Source organism: Staurois parvus, unplaced genomic scaffold, assembly GCF_062004578.1.
Source record: "Staurois parvus isolate SC_StPar_1 unplaced genomic scaffold, SC_StPar_1.0 ptg000454l, whole genome shotgun sequence".
NCBI classification, from domain to species: Eukaryota; Metazoa; Chordata; class Amphibia; order Anura; family Ranidae; genus Staurois; species Staurois parvus.
Window position 1 is genome coordinate 4071088 of NW_028318250.1, and position 19047 is coordinate 4090134.

Genomic DNA, 19047 nt, shown 5'->3' on the forward strand with positions numbered 1-19047 from the left:
CCTTGCAGTGTGTGGGCAGTGCCTCTGCAAAGCAGGATTTTTTTCTATCCCAACAGATAGACTTTACCAGACAGAAAGGAATAATGAATAAAATATTTTTGGCTGTGGTTAACTATTACACATGCATTGTCTGTCTGCATTTAAAAGGACAAGTTCACCTATTAACAAAAAGTAATAAATGTACATTTTTTTGCAGGTAAAAAAGTGCATTTATTATTTTTTGTTTGTGAAGCAACTAAAGCATTGCACCAGCGATCAGCAGATCGCTGGTACCATGCAGGTCTCCCCCTGACCTGTCAGTATATCTTCTTGCCACGGTGCTATGAAGTGCCATGGTAGTTCATTAAAAACTACAAGCCGACAGCTGCAAAGGCTGCCAGGACTTGTAGTTTTCCCATTCACAGATTGCTGTGACTGTATGAGGCAGCCTAGTGGGTGGGACCCCGCACTGCCACAGTTTTTTAAAATTGTGACAGCTAGCGGGGAGGAGAAGATCCCCTGCTAGCTGTCATAGTGGGGATTGGAGGGGTGCGGAGGCCGGTCACATGGTAACATGTTACACCCTGAATATGGGTGTAACATGTTACGAAAGGTGAACCTATCCTTTAATTTTTGTTCCTACCTCACTCCGTAGCTAGGGGATGCTCTATATAGTTAGTCCCACCCTTCGTTTTCATGCTTTAGCTTCTATTCACCACATGTATTGTATTCTGCTGTAGCTAGATACACGGTGATTTTTTTACCTAATGTTCATCTGTTATGACAGTTGTTTTGGAATAAAGTTTTCTATGATCTGCAAGATGTTGTTTGGATCAAGTCACTGTCTGTCAAGCTACTGAGACTAAGTTAAGCTATTTAACCTCAGTGGGGTCAGTTATAGAGTTCACACTTTCAGTGTTTTAGATTACAGAAGCAGAAAAGTAAACAGTAGCACTGTTATCTCTGCATTCCTTTAATCACAGCTTATTAATACGGATTGACCATATAATTACTACAGGGGAATGTACAGACAGGTGTTGTATTTGTGATAAAGCGGTATGAAGGACCAAGATGCATCCATTGCCCCCTATGGATTACTGTGGGGCATAACTACCTCACTGACCTTAACATTTCACCCTGAAATCAGTTACCTGTAACTGTAGTGATTCCGATATATAAATTAACTGAATTTAATTTCAATCATCACTGAATTTACATTGAATTTAAACGTTAAGAGCCTTAGTGAGCGAAGCCTCTTCAAAGTGTAATATAAAAAAAAAACTAACACAAAAAACAAACTAAAATTTAGTCCATGTTTTCTCAAGTTTTATCCCTTTAAACATGCTGCAAGCACAGAAAACTAAATATTGATATGCCAAAAAAATAGTGTGCTCCTACCTTCTTTGACATAACACAGCTCTGAATTCCTAAACACATGGTGTCAGCCCTGCCTACTTCATTTATGAAGGATATCAAAGAACACAGACATCCCCTCAACTCTTCCACCCTCCTTCATTCCCATAATGCCTCTTGCTGGCATCATCGTGCACCGGAAGTGACCTGAAAGTTACTGCTGTATGCCAGCTTTTTTTATGCACAGTACTGTTTTAGCATATGTGAATGCAATATCCTGATAAAGGTACCGAATTATATGTCTATGCTGCTGAGGACCGAAAGTGACTGCCTGGGGAACCCTGCTAGCTGATGGTCCTGTGGAACAGATGGAGGGGCGCCATTGATGTCTAATCATACCGGCCATGCTATTTATGATTACTCTAATTAGGGGGTCATTGGTATCTGGTAAGTCTGCATCTTACCACTATTTGGGTGACGGTTGGACATACTTGGCACCACTTTCAAGGGGAAAGGAAATATTTTTCTGAACAGTTAAAAGGGACCTATTTACGTTTAGATTTTGGGACTATCACATGCGTATTTAATGATTTTTATGAAATATTTGGACACTTTTGAATATTTCTATTTACTGACAGTGTTATGAAATTATTTATGTTCAAATTAGGATTCACATTTTTATTGTTAGTACTTATTGAATTTTTTTTTTCAGCCCAATATCAAACATTTTATTGATCATATTTGTTACGGTAACACAGTATATTTTTACTATCAGGACCAGCTCACACTACAAAAGCAAACTCCGGATCCGCTTACAGCTCACACCACACGCAGTTCCGGTACAGTTTGTCATGTTCCAGTATGGTTCTGTGCAGAAAAAAAATGCAGCATGCTCTACTTTTTTTCCTACACCAGAAACTGACTGGAACTGACTGCACTGGTGTGAACTATGGCAATTGAAATACATGGAAAACACTGTGCACACATTTTTGATGCAGAAAAAAGCGTACTGGACTGCATCTAGTGTGAGCGAGCCCTGAATGATCGGCCCTAGACACAGACAATCTGCGTCTAGCCCAGATCATTCGCAAGTAATTGCTGCTTGAGTAATTACATGCAAGTGGCCACCATAAACATGGCCTTAATAAACAGATGTAACAAAGGGAATTCAACTGAATATTCAGTGGGGCAAATTCACTGTTCAAGTTTACATACACTTTAGTGACAGAAAGTGTATAATGAACTTCAGCTAAACATTTTTGATGGTTTACACATTACACTCCACCAGCATTTATGTCATAAGATTCCTCCCAGTCTTCTACTGAAAAATATGCTCTGGCATAGAACAGAGGCATAGCTGTTACTAAACCCAATACAGTAAAATCCGTCTGTATATGCAGTATAGCATGCTTGTTATATTCACTTTGGAACCTAAAGGGTCAATCACCTTCATTGTGTATAAAGGCTGTTTGATCCTGACTTCTCTGATCCTCCCCTTTTTCCAGTGTCCCCCTCTTATCTCCTGATATGACATATCATGTGGAGTCACTCTGCACATGCTCAGTTTGGTGTGTATTGCTCAAGAGGTTTTTTTTTTTCTTTTCTTGGAAGAGTGCATGTGATCAGCACAGGACCAATCAGCACCAGACAGAGGTCAGGGATTCTGTATCCTCCTAGAGCAGAATGAAAATGCCTCCTACAAGTTTTAACATGTGCTCTGCTGGCACTGATAGAAGTCACAAGACTGCTCTAACTGCTGAAGAGAAAAGGTATTTAGCAGTTTATATTTACTAAAATAATTGCATTTCCATTTTCTGTGTACTGTGGGAGACCAGATATAGTAAATGCAGAGTCCTGGGTTTAGTATCACTTTAAAGGATAAGTTCACCTTTGGGATTATGTTACATGTTCCACTGATTTTTAGGGTGGGACAGGTAACATATTTGCAATGCTGCAGCCGCTACCCGCTGCCCCCCCCCCCCCCCAATGACACAAGAACAGGGATAAGTTCCCTGTTCTATCTTTCACTTTTGTAAAAAAAAAAGCATGGCCATGTAGGGCTCTGTCCATACAGCCGCATCACTCATTCAGTTTTCTGCCTTAGCAGCTGTCAGCTTGCAGTTCTCAATGAACTATTATGGCATTGTAGAGCGCCGTGGTAGTTCATTGAATCTTCCTGTCAGTATAACTGCTTGCACGTACATCCCATACAGGTAAGCAGAACACTGAGAGGTCTGCAGGAAACTTGTATTACCTGCAAAAAAATGTGCATTTACTTTTTTTGGTCAAAAGGTGAACTGATCCTTTAAATCAAGGGTGCTCAACCCTTCGAAGAGTGAGGGCCACTTAAGTGACTTGGTAACCAGTCACGGGCCACAATGAAATGGTATGGTTCAGAATTTACTTTTTTTTTTTTTTATTTTGAATAGCATAATGAACCTTTTCCTCCTGCAGCCACTGAATGCCGACAGGAGCAAGAAGAGGAGAAGCCAGCTTTCAACGATTGCAGTAGGCAAATAGAGAGGATCAGCTCCTGCATATGCCACCCCCCCCCCTGTATCCCCTCCTGTCCAAGTGTAAAACAGAATGTGACAGGGAGGCTGCACAGGCCCCTTGGAACATGCAGTGGGATTTCCAATGCGACCCCTGATGTAATTCCAGCGGCTGGGGGTGTGTGGTAAAAACACATATCAACTATGGGGTTTTACTACCCTCCAAACTGCTAATGTAAACAAGCCCTTACTGTCCTGAGCTTCCTATAAGACTGCTTTCACACTGATGCGCTGCGGCTTACCCGCGCCATGGGTGCAATGCAGTGCACCTGCAGCTTTCCTGCGGGTTAGCTGCGCTTTGCCATTATATCGTTTGAGTGTGGCGCACTTTCTGAAAGTGCACCAAACCTGCAGGGGATAATAGAAGTGTTCTTCGCTGGTTTGAGGTCGAGGGCCACATGTGACCCATGGGCCAGAGGTCGAGCACCCCTGTTTTAAATAGACACTGTCCAGGATATGAAAAATCTGAAAAGTATTTAAAATGATGCTTTAATGGTATTAAAGGTACGTGTACATGTTTGGATTTTATACTTTTTACATTTAATACCATTAAAGTATCATTTTAAATACTACACTATGGGAATACCCCTTTTCTTTGCTCCGCACCGAGCATTTTAACTTCCCAGCAAACCCCGGTGAACATCCCAGAGCCTGGACAAGTTTGATCCATTTACCCTGGCTTGCCAATATCCTTATACCTAAGGAAGGCCATCCACTCCCAGGCTGCATTCCGGACCACCCTAAGAAGGGATCCCTTACTGTTTCAACAGTATATGATACAACACACTATATTTATGCGCTTCTGGTGAGTGCGCATTTCATATATTAGCACACCCACCTGAGGATCCATACACTGGGATTTTACATAATCACCTGGAGATTATCCTGACAATTATCTGGAAGATTTTACTAACATTTTATGTTTATAAACGTATCAGAGGTGCCTGTGCATTTTTACGTAAGGGACTATATTTCCATGTGCTTTTAGGCATCTATCAAAAGGGTGCTGAAGTTTTGCTGGTCAGAAAGGCCCAGCATTTCGGAGAAGCAGGTAGGACTGAAAGCTGCTGTAGGTTACAGTATATGTGGGCTCCTGTGGCACTTCACACCTGTCAGGAGCGTTTTTACCTTTACAGTGGCAGGGTCTGCTTAATGAGGAAATCAAGACCTGGAAATAATGGGTCAACAACTTTGGAAAATGGATAGCAAGCCCGCATAAGTGGCTTCCCAGTGGGCTGTACACTCCCTGTGTCACACCCCTCCACTCCTCTTTCTCCCCTTTCTTCTCTTCTTAATTTTCTAACAAAAGTTCCCATTACTGGACAGATGCCATATCTGTCACCCAGGTCAATCAACAGTGTCTGCCTCATGGCTGCTATCTCTTTCACTGTTTTGCCATATTGACTAATGGTCAACCATGCCACTTTGCTGTTTGTACAATTTTTATTATGATCCCTTCTTTGTTTATATATTGGTTATTCAGCTTTTTGGCATCGATTTGTAAACCGTATTTGTATCTCTCTTTAAAACAAAACAGAATAAAACATGCTGAAACGAAAATTGATGGCAAGCAAACAGGTTAAAAGATGAGCCATATTTTCATTGCTGGCTTTCCTCACAACCTTCCAACCAAGCTGTTTAAAAGATAACCACAATCCGGAAAAAGAGCATTTTCACATCACAATATTTTTAAAAATTTGGTAAAAACAGGATAATCATACATAAATATGCATAGCATTTTAACAATGTTATACATAATAAATGTTCTTTTTTATATAAAAAACAATGCTTGTCCATAAGTGAAAACTAATACATCACACACCTCATGACTTGAGAATGGATCTTCTAAATTAGCAAGATCATGACCCTTCATGTGACTCTTCAGGCAATACTGAGTGCTGAAAGTTTTTTCACATCCATCACTGGTATGAAACGGTCTGTCCCCTGTCACAACATATACAAATACTGCAATCATTATTTTTGTTCCCTACAGTATTCCTGTAAAAGAATCAGGTGTAGAACAGACTTACCAGTGTGCTTCCTAGCATGTGTTTTGAGGTGATGGCTGGCAGCAAACGCTTTCCCACAACCATCGTGATCACACCTGAAAAAAAGAATGACAGAACTTCTTATACAACGACTGTACCACCGCAATATCAACAGACACGTACAACTCAACCTATATCAGGGATACTTCACTTAATAGCTCCGAAGATTTTTTGTAACACAGTCCAGTGGGAGTGATAGGCATCCTTCCAAACAGAGTGAATGCGATAAAATAGCACAACATAAATTAAACACCAGACCCTAGAGATGTAAGAAGTACTCTAGACCACTATTTCTCGACTTGAAGGAACCCCTGAAAAATTTCATGTCACTGCAAAAATGAAACAGTAGGCAGAATTCGGCAGGCAATTCCGTCATTGAATGTGACCTGTTTGGGGTAGTGCCATAACCTCCCTGCAACCACATAAAATGCACACGGTTTCAGCGCAATGGTGCTAAATCTACAGGGTTAAAACAGTAGGCATGGAGATGACTTATTGGCGCCTCACTACCTGTCAAATGTCTTTGAAAAGTGATCCACCATGAAACACTTCTCAGAGGGGCAGCAATGACTGCCGCACATATTAACAAGCACTAAAAGTCATCAACTCTGCTTATTCTGCTATTCTGTTCACTGTCAGCAACATGTGCATTGTAGGAGATTTTGACTGCTTCAACGTGCCCCCTCCCAGAATGCTGACTAGGAAATTACAGGAGACTGATATCAATAGGAATTTCAGGTATTGACACCAGCTGTTAAAAACACGGTTAATGATTTTGAACAAATGTGTGTTTTATTATTCTTAGGTGTTCAGCTGCAAATCCTGCCATGAGAAAAATACAGGGATTCCCATTGTTGATCTCTGGAAAATGCAAGCTGCCTGCCAACCTCTTGCTTCAATCTTTTCCAAGTCTCTGTACCAGAACGATCATGCAGTAAGTGTATTCTTGATTTACATCGTTGTTACAGGTCAATGACTCCGAAATCATTGAAGCCTGAGGGCAGCATGATAGCCGAGGAACTTGCACTTTTATAAAATCGTCAATGTTGCCATGAAAATTCTTTCTTGGCAGTTTTTCTTCAATATTGGTTGGTGTAAAAAGCCTGTCGTGTTTTAATTAGTAAACTCACCTGAAAGGTTTCTCTCTGGTGTGAGTCCGAATGTGTTTCCGTAAGTCGCTGTGCGTAGTGAAGTATTTGCTGCAGCCCTCTGTCACACAATTAAATGTTTCACCAGTATGAAGTCTTTTATGGGCTCTCAACCTGCAGAAAAAAATAAGTTTTAAAAAAGGCTCCACTTTATACCCTTCCTATGAAAAAATACTAGTTTCTATGGGCAATACAAATACCCTACAAATACTTGTACATAAACTCCAGTTAAAGTGCATTTAAACTAAGAAACGATTTTATGACCCGTGCTTAGGTATAAATTATGTGTCTGTGTACACCAAACTAAAGAAAAGATATCTTAATAGATAACTCAAGTGAACATCAAATCATAAACATCAAAACATTATTTGTAAAACATTAAATAATAAAAAAAAACAAAATATCAAAAATAATCAATCAAATCAATCAAAGGAGGCTGCTGCTACTACAAAGGGTCCTGACCCTCATAAAGTTGAAAAATAATAGTAGTTAAGCATTGCCTAGACATAATTACACCAACATATATATAGCATTTCACACAATGATTCTTCACAAAGTCCATGCACTGTGAATAACCGTGCAATCTATAACCATATCTGTGCTGTGATCTTCTTAAAAGTGCTGGAAAAACACACACTGTGCTCCCCACCGTTGGTACCCCTCACTCACCGACTTGTGTGGACTCTTAAAGTTGATTGCACTTAGTGGGACCCCCGCCAACATCACTGAGCAGGGTTATTCACAGTGCTTTGTGAAGAATCACTGTATGAAATGCTATGCATATGTTAGTGTAATTATGTCTAGGCAGCACTTAACTACTATTATTTTTCAACTTAAAGTGTATTTAAAGCCAAAACATTTCTTTTAGTTTTATAAAGAGCAGAGAATTCCCTCAAATCATCTTTTGCTGCCTGTATCCGGCTAGCAAAGAAAGTTTCTATTACGTTCCTGTCATGGAGATGCAACATGAAATCTCAACTTTCAGAGTTCCCAACTTACAGAGGTGTCACTGAAACAGGTGTCCCAACTATTATTATACAGGATTTATATAGCGCCAACAGTGTGTGCAGCGCTTTACAAAATGAAGGTTAGAGATGAGCGAAGTATTCAAAAATTCGATTCGGCTGATTCGACGAATTCGAGGAATAAATTCGATTCGAGGCGAATATATTCACTGCGAATTTAACTTATAAAAAGGGTGTTTCTAGGCTTCAGAGAGCCTTTATATTAGTGCAGAACACTGTACCTTTAATTTAAATGCCCTTGGAGTCTGCTGGGGAAGAGAAATAATACTGTCAGTCAGTATGACATGCAGATGAGTGCCGTCGATCTTAGAATCACCGCACACTTCACTCATTTGGGCAGTCACGGGGCCAAAACCAGAGTGTGGAGCCACAGTGTGGCGGTGGAGGCAGCAGCAATGGGAGGCCATACAGCACCCTATGACAAAATGGAACCCACCAGCAGTGTGAGGAGACCTGAAAGTGGCACATGGCAGAGTGTGGCGATGGAGACAGCAGCAATGGGAGGCCGTACAGGGACCCATGAGACACTCTGGACCTGGCAGCAGCATGAGGAGGCGGTACAGGGGCCCATGACAGATTACGGGCCTGGCAGCAGCATGAGGAGTCGGTACGGGGGCCCATGGCAGATTACGGGCCTGGCAGCAGCAATGGGAGGCCCGTAATCTGCCAGCACCCTATGACAAAATGGAACCCACCAGCAGTGTGAGGAGACCTGAAAGTGGCACATGGCAGAGTGTGGCGATGGAGACAGCAGCAATGGGAGGCCGTACAGGGACCCATGAGACACTCTGGACCTGGCAGCAGCATGAGGAGGCGGTACAGGGGCCCATGACAGATTACGGGCCTGGCAGCAGCATGAGGAGTCGGTACGGGGGCCCATGGCAGATTACGGGCCTGGCAGCAGCAATGGGAGGCCCGTAATCTGCCAGCACCCTATGACAAAATGGAACCCACCAGCAGTGTGAGGAGACCTGAAAGTGGCACATGGCAGAGTGTGGCGATGGAGACAGCAGCAATGCGAGGCCGTACAGGGACCCATGAGACACTCTGAACCTGGCAGCAGCATGAGGAGGCGGTACAGGGGCCCATGACAGATTACGGGCCTGGCAGCAGCATGAGGAGTCGGTACGGGGGCCCATGGCAGATTACGGGCCTGGCAGCAGCAATGGGAGGCCCGTAATCTGCCAGCACCCTATGACAAAATGGAACCCACCAGCAGTGTGAGGAGACCTGAAAGTGGCACATGGCAGAGTGTGGCGATGGAGACAGAAGCAATGGGAGGCCGTACAGGGACCCATGAGACACTCTGGACCTGGCAGCAGCATGAGGAGGCGGTACAGGGGCCCATGACAGATTACGGGCCTGGCAGCAGCATGAGGAGTCGGTACGGGGGCCCATGGCAGATTATGGGCCTGGCAGCAGCAATGGGAGGCCCGTAATCTGCCAGCACCCTATCACAAAATGGAACCCACCAGCAGTGTGAGGAGACCTGAAAGTGGCACATGGCAGAGTGTGGCGATGGAGACAGCAGCAATGGGAGGCCGTACAGGGACCCATGAGACACTCTGGACCTGGCAGCAGCATGAGGAGGCGGTACAGGGGCCCATGACAGATTACGGGCCTGGCAGCAGCATGAGGAGTCGGTACGGGGGCCCATGGCAGATTACGGGCCTGGCAACAGCAATGGGAGGCCCGTAATCTGCCAGCACCCTATGACAAAATGGAACCCACCAGCAGTGTGAGGAGACCTGAAAGTGGCACATGGCAGAGTGTGGCGATGGAGACAGCAGCAATGGGAGGCCGTACAGGGACCCATGAGACACTCTGGACCTGGCAGCAGCATGAGGAGGCGGTACAGGGGCCCATGACAGATTACGGGCCTGGCAGCAGCATGAGGAGTCGGTACGGGGGCCCATGGCAGATTACGGGCCTGGCAGCAGCAATGGGAGGCCCATAATCTGCCAGCACCCTATGACAAAATGGAACCCACCAGCAGTGTGAGGAGACCTGAAAGTGGCACATGGCAGAGTGTGGCGATGGAGACAGCAGCAATGCGAGGCCGTACAGGGACCCATGAGACACTCTGGACCTGGCAGCAGCATGAGGAGGCGGTACAGGGGCCCATGACAGATTACGGGCCTGGCAGCAGCATGAGGAGTCGGTACGGGAGCCCATGGCAGATTACGGGCCTGGCAGCAGCAATGGGAGGCCCGTAACCTGCCAGCACCCTATGACAAAATGGAACCCACCAGCAGTGTGAGGAGACCTGAAAGTGGCACATGGCAGAGTGTGGCGATGGAGACAGCAGCAATGGGAGGCCGTACAGGGACCCATGAAACACTCTGGACCTGGCAGCAGCATGAGGAGGCGGTACAGGGGCCCATGACAGATTACGGGCCTGGCAGCAGCATGAGGAGTCGGTACGGGGGCCCATGGCAGATTACGGGCCTGGCAGCAGCAATGGGAGGCCCGTAATCTGCCAGCACCCTATGACAAAATGGAACCCACCAGCAGTGTGAGGAGACCTGAAAGTGGCACATGGCAGAGTGTGGCGATGGAGACAGCAGCAATGGGAGGCCGTACAGGGACCCATGAGACACTCTGGACCTGGCAGCAGCATGAGGAGGCGGTACAGGGGCCCATGACAGATTACGGGCCTGGCAGCAGCATGAGGAGTCGGTACGGGGGCCCATGGCAGATTACGGGCCTGGCAGCAGCAATGGGAGGCCCGTAATCTGCCAGCACCCTATGACAAAATGGAACCCACCAGCAGTGTGAGGAGACCTGAAAGTGGCACATGGCAGAGTGTGGCGATGGAGACAGCAGCAATGGGAGGCCGTACAGGGACCCATGAGACACTCTGGACCTGGCAGCAGCAAGAGGAGGCGGTACAGGGGCCCATGGCAGAGTGGCGAAGCGTAAGCAGCTTAAATTGAAGGCCATACAGAGGCCTATGTTAAAAAAAATAACATGTTTGGGGCATGATTCATGGCGGATTTAGTCAGTTGTGTCAGGAACTGGTGGTTTGAAATCCAGACTAATCCACGCCTGATTCATTTTCACAAACGTGAGTCTCTCCACACTTTGGGTGGACAGTCGTGTCCTCCGCGGAGTTACAATACCTCCTGCCGCACTAAACATGCGCTCCGATGCCACGCTACTGGCCGGGCATGACAGCCTTTCAAGGGCAAATTCAGCTAGTTGGGGCCAAAGGTCAAGTTTCGTTGCCCAGTAGTCAAGGGGATTGTCTACCTCGGTTGGCAGGGTGCTGTCCAAGTAGGCCCAAGCCTGTTGTTTGAGGTCCTGCTCCAGGTCCACCTGATGCTGCTGCGGCTGGTTAGTAGTTTCCTCACTGCGCTGGTGAAGAAAGCTACTCATCATCGACTGCAGACTGAGGCAGCCGCTGCTGGTGGAGCTGCCACTGCTCCTACCACCCCACCCCTCCCCTGCTGCCATGGCAGCGGAACGCGAGCGCACAGGGCCCACAGTGTCTGAGGATGGACGTTGGCGCAGAAAGGCAGAGACCAACTGACTACATAGGTGGTTTTTATAGTACTTTATTTTGGCCTCCCTCTCAGCAGGTGTGAAAAAGGCCACCATTTTGGAACGGTAGCGAGGGTCCAACAAGGTGGACAGCCAAAAGTCATCCCTCTGTCTGATGGTTATTATTCGGCTGTCGCTACGCAAGCAAACGAGCATGCTATGGGCCATTTGTGCCAAGGAATGCGAGGGACTCCCTGCCTCCATCTCCACAGCATACTGCCACGGTGCGTCTGGGTCCTCTGTCTCCTCCTCCTCCTCTACCAGATGCTCCTGCTCCTCCACTCCTGTCCGCTGAGTGGAAAAACCACCCATTTCACTCAATAATTCCTGAGCACCAATGTCCTCCTCTACCTCCTCCTCTTCTTCCTGTCCTGCCCCCACAGGGGTCATGTGGCGTTGAGATCTGTGCGCCACGTCTACCGCACCCTGACCAGCCATTGTTAACAGCATTTGTTCCAAGACGTGCAACAGAGGAATGACGTCGTTCATCCCATAGTCCTGCCGACTCACGAATAGCGTGGCCTCCTCAAAGGGCCTGAGCAAGCGGCAGGTGTCACGCATGAGCTGCCAATGGCTGACATCTAAGTTATACAGGGGAGTACCTTTATCCGCTTGTAACATCAGGAAATCGGTGATGGCCTTTCGCTGTTCGTAAAGGCGGTCTAACATATGTAGGGTTGAATTCCACCTTGTTGCAACGTCGCAGATCAGGCGATGCTGTGGAATTCCGTTCTGCCGCTGCAGCTCAAGGAGGGTGTGCTTTGCGGTGTAGGAATGGCTGAAATGCATGCAAAGTTTACGTGACATTTTAAGGATGTCTTGCAGTGGGATGGTGGATTTTAGGAACCGCTTGACAACCAGATTGAACACGTGAGCCATGCATGGCGCATGGCACAACCTTCCTTGACGCAGAGCAGACACCATGTTCTTTCCGTTGTCGGTCAACATGGTTCCGATTTTCAGTTTGCGCGGAGACAGCCATCTGTCGATTTCTCTGTTCATTACACTCAGAAGTTCCTCCCCTGTGTGACTACGTTCGCCAAGGCATACCAGGTGCAGCACAGCGTGACACCGTTGCGCCCTGCACATGTGATATGCCGGTCGGGTAATGGGACTTGGCACGGGGGTGGCGGCTGAGGACACGGCGGAAGAAGAGGTGGTAGAGGCGGACATCTTTGCTGGACCAAGGACGTGCAAACGTGGAGGCAAAAGCGGCGTGACCTGTCCAAGTTGCTGGTGCGGCTGTGCCGGCACCACGTTCACCCAGTGGGCCGTAAATGACATGTACTGTCCCTGACCGTAGTTACAGCTCCACACGTCGGCGCTGCCGTGCACTTTGGCAGAGACCGACATGCTCAAAGACTGGCCCACCATCTCTTCTACATGTGAATGCAGGGCTGGCACTGCCTTTTTGGCGAAGAAATGCCGGCTTGGCACTCTCCACCGCGGCGCGGCACAAGCCATCATTTCTCGGAAAGGTGCTGAGTCCACCACTTGGAAAGGGAGGGACTGCAGCACCAGCAACTTGGACAGGAGGACGTTCAGCTTCTGCACCGTCGGGTGCGTGCTCGCAAACTGTTGTCTCTTGGAAACGGATTCCAAGAAAGACTGCTGACGGAATCCGTGAAGAGGAGTAGCAGGAGAAGGAGCATCTGAACGAGCGGAAGATGCCAACGAGCGACAACTCCCCTCAGCAGAGGTGTTGGGGCCTTGACTGGCTGATAGAGGGCGATTGACGTCGGGTGACGGAGCAAGTAACGGAGCGGGTGATGGAGCGGGGGCTGGGGCAGGCAGAACCGCCGTATCTTTATCACGGTTTTCCCAGGCCACCGAATGGCGACGCTGCATATGCTGACGCAACGCTGTAGTCCTAACATGGGCCCCCTGGCCACGCTTGACTTTCTGGCCACATAGTCGACATACGGCTACGTTTACTTCCTCGGGCGGCTTGACGAAAAATTGCCACACCGCCGAGTAGGAAACTTTGCCCCCGCTACTCCTCACTGGCTGACTGCTACTTCCTCCGTGCACACCGGCACCACTACTGGCCGTGGTGGTAGGCTGCAGTGGAGCTGGTGCTCTACTCCGTGGCCGTTTGCCTCCACTGACACTGCTGCGACCCTGCTGCCTCCTGGGCAACCCACCGACTGTTTTGCTCGCTGCCAAGCTGGCACCCTCTTCTCCTGATGATGCGGAAGCAATAGCCTGATGACGACGAGGCTGCCAAGTGCGATCAGCCTCATCATCATCAATTAGGGTCTCCTCCTCACTACTAGCCCCCTCGGCTGCGTGTGGGTCAGGAGACAGACCTGTCTCTAGACCGGCTACCGAGCCACTCTCCTCGCCAGTACTTCTTCGCCTGGCTGCTGAAGAGGCGGATGTCTCCCCCCGTTCCTGACCGCCCTCTGTTAGCTCTTCCTCACTGTGCAGTGGGGCTGAGCCCACAGCATGCGATACTTCGCTTGGTGAGGGAACACCAAAGGACAGGGGCAGGTAGAGGACACGTGATTTCAGTGGGCTTGCTCCCGGGCCATGCCAACTAACGGTTGTGTCTGACGTACCCACCGACCGTTGGCTGTAGGTGTCAGAGGTGACCTGGGAAGAGGAAGACGACCGAGTCAACCAATCGATGACGGCAGGGTTGTCGGTGGAGACACGACCGCTGGATGACACCGGGAGCACTGGCCTCTGGCTGCGACTAGTGCTGCCTCGACCCCTTCCTCTGCTGCCACGTCTGCTCGCTCCTGAAACATTGCCTCCTCTGCCACTCCTCTGCGTGTTGTCTGACATACTCTTTAATTCAACGATTCTGTGTCCCTGAGTAACAATTCTGTGTCCCTGAGTAACAATTCTGTGTCCCTCAGTAACAATTCTGTGTCCCTCAGTAACAATTCTGTGTCCCTCAGTAACAATTCTGTGTCTGTCCCTGAGTAACAATTCTGTGTCTGTCCCTGAGTAACAATTCTGTGTCCCTGAGCAACAATTCTGTGTCCCTGAGTAACAATTCTGTGTCCCTCAGTAACAATTCTGTGTCCCTCAGTAACAATTCTGTGTCCCTCAGTAACAATTCTGTGTCCCTCAGTAACAATTCTGTGTCCCTCAGTAACAATTCTGTGTCTGTCCCTGAGTAACAATTCTGTGTCCCTGAGTAACAATTCTGTGTCCCTGAGTAACAATTCTGTGTCCCTGAGTAACAATTCTGTGTCCCTAAAGTCTCTGTGGCCCTAACTCTGTCCCTAATACAGAGAGGTCTGTCTCTCTTGAATGACCAGAGGCTAATGAAGAATTCTAAGATGGCCGCGATTTATAGCTCCACCATTACACAGTGCTGGCTGGCTGGCTGCTGATTGGCTAATGCGATCACATGTCATGAATGAATGCATTATGGGTCAGCGCGCCTTGTCTGCGCGCCTTCCCAGAGATCCCCGCTCCGTCGCCACACATGTCGCCGCCATTTTTGGGAAAATTCGATTCGTGCATCCGAAGTTGGCTAATCTTCGGATTCGTCACGAATCGAATATTTCCTAATCTTCGAAACGAATTCCACTTCGTCATGTTCGATTCGCTCATCTCTAATGAAGGTAGACATTACAGCTACAATACAATTTGGTACAAGAGGAAACAGAGGGCCCTGCTCATTAGAGCTTACAATCTAAGAGGAAGGGTTGAATGATAAAAAACGTAATAGCTATGGGGGGATGAGCTGATGGAGGAAATAAATGGCAGTTTACTAGGTAGAAGCAGGATAGTCTTCTATTAAGAGAAAGTTTTAAAAGTCTAAAAGGTGGATAGATTAGGAGATAGCCGGACAGATTGGGGTAGGGAGTTTTATAGGATGGGAGAAGCTCGGGAGAAGTCATGGAGGTGAGCATGGGAAGAGGTGACACGGACATTAGAGAGCAGAAGGTCTTGGGAGGATCGAAGAGAGCGGTTTGGTTGATATTTTGAGACCAGGTTGGTGATGTAGCTGGGGGCAGAGTTGTGGATGGCTTTGCAAGTTGTTAGTATTTTGAATTTTATTCGTTGGGCAAGTGGAAGCCAGTGGAGGGATAGGCAGCAGACACTGAACGGTTGGTAAGGTGGATGAGCCTGGCAGCAGTATTCATGATAGACTGGAGGGGGGATAGCCTATGTAAAGGTAAGCCAATGAGGAGGGAGTTGCAGTAGTCAAGGCGAGAGATAACTAGGGAGTGAATTAGGAGCTTTGTGGTATCATTGGTTAAAAAGGGGCGTATTCTGGAGATGTTGTGGAGGTTGAGGCGGCATGATTTGGACAGGGATTGGATGTGGGCCCTGAAAGGATAGTTCAGAATCCAGGGTTACCCCTAGCACCCTAGCATCAGGGATGGGTTGATAGTGATGCTATTGATCCTGACCGAGAAATCAGGGGAAGAGGCAAATGGGGGAGGAAATATTATGAGCTCAGTTTTGGATAGATTGAATTTTAAGAAGTGGTGTAACATCCAGTCCGATATGTCTATTAGTAAATCAGTGATAAGTGAGGAAACGAATGGGGCGAGGAGTAGAAAGATAGATTTGTGTCATCAGCATAGAAATGGTAATGGAAGCCATAGGAAGCTATCAGCTGACCCAAGGAAGAAGTGTAGATCAAGAATAGGAGAGGTCCAAGCACAGAACCTTGGGGGACCCCGACAATAAGAGGAGTAGGAGAGGAGGAAGTAGAGCTGTAAGTGACACTGAAGGTTCGGTGAGATAGGTAAGGTTCGAACCAATGGACAGTACAGTCACGGAGACCAAGCAAATAGAGTTTTTTGAGGAGGAGGGGATGGTCAACTGTGTCAAAGGCAGCGGAGAGGTCCAAGAGTAAGAGTACGGAATAGTGACCATTGGTTTTAGAGGTTAGCAAGTCGCTTGTGAGTTTTAGGAGGGCAGTTTCTGTGGAGTGTTGCAGGTGAAATCCAGAGAGAAGGAGATCGAAAAGGTTATTCTCACTAAGGTGCCAGCTCAGCCAGTTGTAGACGTTCAAGGACTTGGGAGGCAAAAGGGAGTAAGGAGATGGGTCTTAGGTTGTTAAGATTGGTGGGGTCCAGTGAGGTCTTTTTAAGTATGGGGGTGACTAGAGCACGTTTTAGAGAGTTGGGGAAGATGCCAGTAGAAAAGGATTTTCCCTAATTTCTTGCTAAGGCGACAACTGGAAATTTTTGGATTACCCATCACTTTCTGTCTCAGTGGCAATGGTGACATAGAAATAGAGGGTTATTCCCCACAGTGGAAACACAGCAATAAAAACCTGACAGATTCTAATCCTATTCCAAAACTAAAACAAAAAATGCCTTTTACATACACATGAACTCTTTTACAATCTGTTATATATACACGTCACATTACACTAAAACATATGGGCTAATGTGAATGGAAATATACCTTTCTAAATTGTACTGCCAGTGTCACAGTAGAAAAGAGCAAAAGAGACAGATTTCTTATTTTTTCTAACCTACAAAGAAAGCAGCAAGGCAACAAACGTGCAATCATAGAAACAGCTTCACATTCAGTGAAGTATGGAGATAGGAGAATAAAATATAATTCACAGGCATTAACCCACACATCCAGTCTGTTTGTTTTACGTGGCCAAAGACAGACATAAGCCAAAAATGAGCTTTATAAATTGCACAAACTCTTTCCCACTACGATCCCCCCCAGTAGTTCTGCAGCTTATCTCATGTCACAAATGACTAGCTGTTTATTCTGCTTCACAAGCACAGCCAAGGATGTTAATCTTGGTACAGGATGATACAGAACATCAGCACTGACATAAGCACACAGACAGCTCTGTCTGAATGCGACTACGGCCCTGGGAGTACATAGGGAAGTAAATGTAACCACTGCTGCAACGTGGGGGGGGGGGGGTGATATTGGATATTGAGAAGGTTTAAGCTGGCCCATAAACAGAGCATTTTGCGAGATTCAGTTTGTAAATGTCAAACACAATGCAGATTCCAGCAAGTGGAGCCATGTGCTTAAAGTGTTGCTAAACCCAGGACCCTGCATCTACTATATATGGTTTCCTACAGTACACAGAACATGGAAATGCAATTATTTTAGGAAATATAAACTGCTAAATACCTTTTCTCATCAGACGTTAAAGCAGTCTTGTGGCTTATATCAGTGTAGAGCCAAGCACTAGCTAAAGCTTGTAAGAGGAGTTTTCTTTCTGCTCCTGGAGGATGCAAAACCCCTGACCTCTGTCTGACCACATGCACTCTCCCAAGAAAAAAAAAACACCTCTCTAGCAATCCACACCAAACTGAGCATGTGCAAAATACCTACGGTTCAGTCTGTATTATCAGGAGATAAGAGGTTGTCCCTTGAAAAAGGGGAGGAACAAAGAAGAAAGGATCAAACAGCCTTTTTACACAATGCAGAGAATTACCCCCTTAGGTTCCTCAGTGAGGAGAACAAGCATGCTTTACTGCAAATACAGGCTGATTTTACTGTTGTGGGTTTAGTAACACTTTAAAAAAGAACTCCAGGTATTCTGTAACTTTAAACACTTCATTTGGGCCAGCTTTGTTAAAACAAATTCTTACTGGTCATGTCATATTCATCATGTCCAGCAGCACTGGAGATGTTCCTGTGAATTAATTTTCACTGCATTGTGAGATATAGCTGGTGTACATTGAAATTCTTTCTGCTCTAGGTTTCCTGTCTTTTTAAACACTTTTTGGATCAGCCGGGTTAAAACAAATTCTTACCAAGCCAGAACAGTATGGACTCTGGGGAAGCCATAATACACTGTAGTAGCACTGCTAAATAACGGTGAGTGCAGTTTAATTCCTGGAGGGGTACAAGCAATTTCCCTTCAGCCACCGGAAACGGAGTACCTCAAGATTTCAGGAAAAGACGTCTTTTTTTTCAAGGAATACTCTGATTGGGTAGGGTGAAGAATGTGACATCATCCACCCGCCTCTCCACCGCATAAATAGACTATTTCCAGCAACTGAGGAAATCAGCTGTACCCTTTCAGGATTTTCAAATGCTACTACAGCGCATTACAGCATCCACAGCAGCAGTACTGTTCCGATATGGTAAGACTTCCTTTTAACCAAGCCGGTCCAAACAAGGTATTTTGGCTCATGTGTACAGCATTTATATTTGTACACATCTAATCGCAGCACTATAGAAGTTAATGCAGCCATGCACACAACTGCATCTACCAATGAAAATGGGCACAGTGTATTCTGTAATATTCATCGAATACATTGTATGTTTTATTCCTGTTGGTCAATGCATCTGTCTTTGACTGATTCTCTGCTGCTATCTATTCTATCATAAAACTCTTTGTAAAAGAAAATGGGTTCAGTGTTTAGCGGCGTACAAAATAAGTAGGACATACAGTTGTGTCCAAAATTATTCAACCCCCAATGCTGTAAAGGGGTTT

General features: G+C 46.5%; 1 protein-coding gene across 1 annotated transcript in view; it reads right to left on the bottom strand.

The window, feature by feature from the left end:
• The window catches only part of MTF1 (metal regulatory transcription factor 1), a 69957-nt gene that overhangs the window by 18228 nt on the left and 32682 nt on the right, over positions 1-19047 (bottom strand). The window contains exons 3-5 of the mRNA XM_089688789.1: positions 7063-7194; positions 5915-5988; positions 5707-5828 (exon numbers count right to left, since the gene is read on the bottom strand). Coding sequence (XP_089544915.1) covers positions 5707-5828; positions 5915-5988; positions 7063-7194 — 328 coding nt within the window. The remainder of the gene's footprint in view (positions 1-5706; positions 5829-5914; positions 5989-7062; positions 7195-19047) is intronic.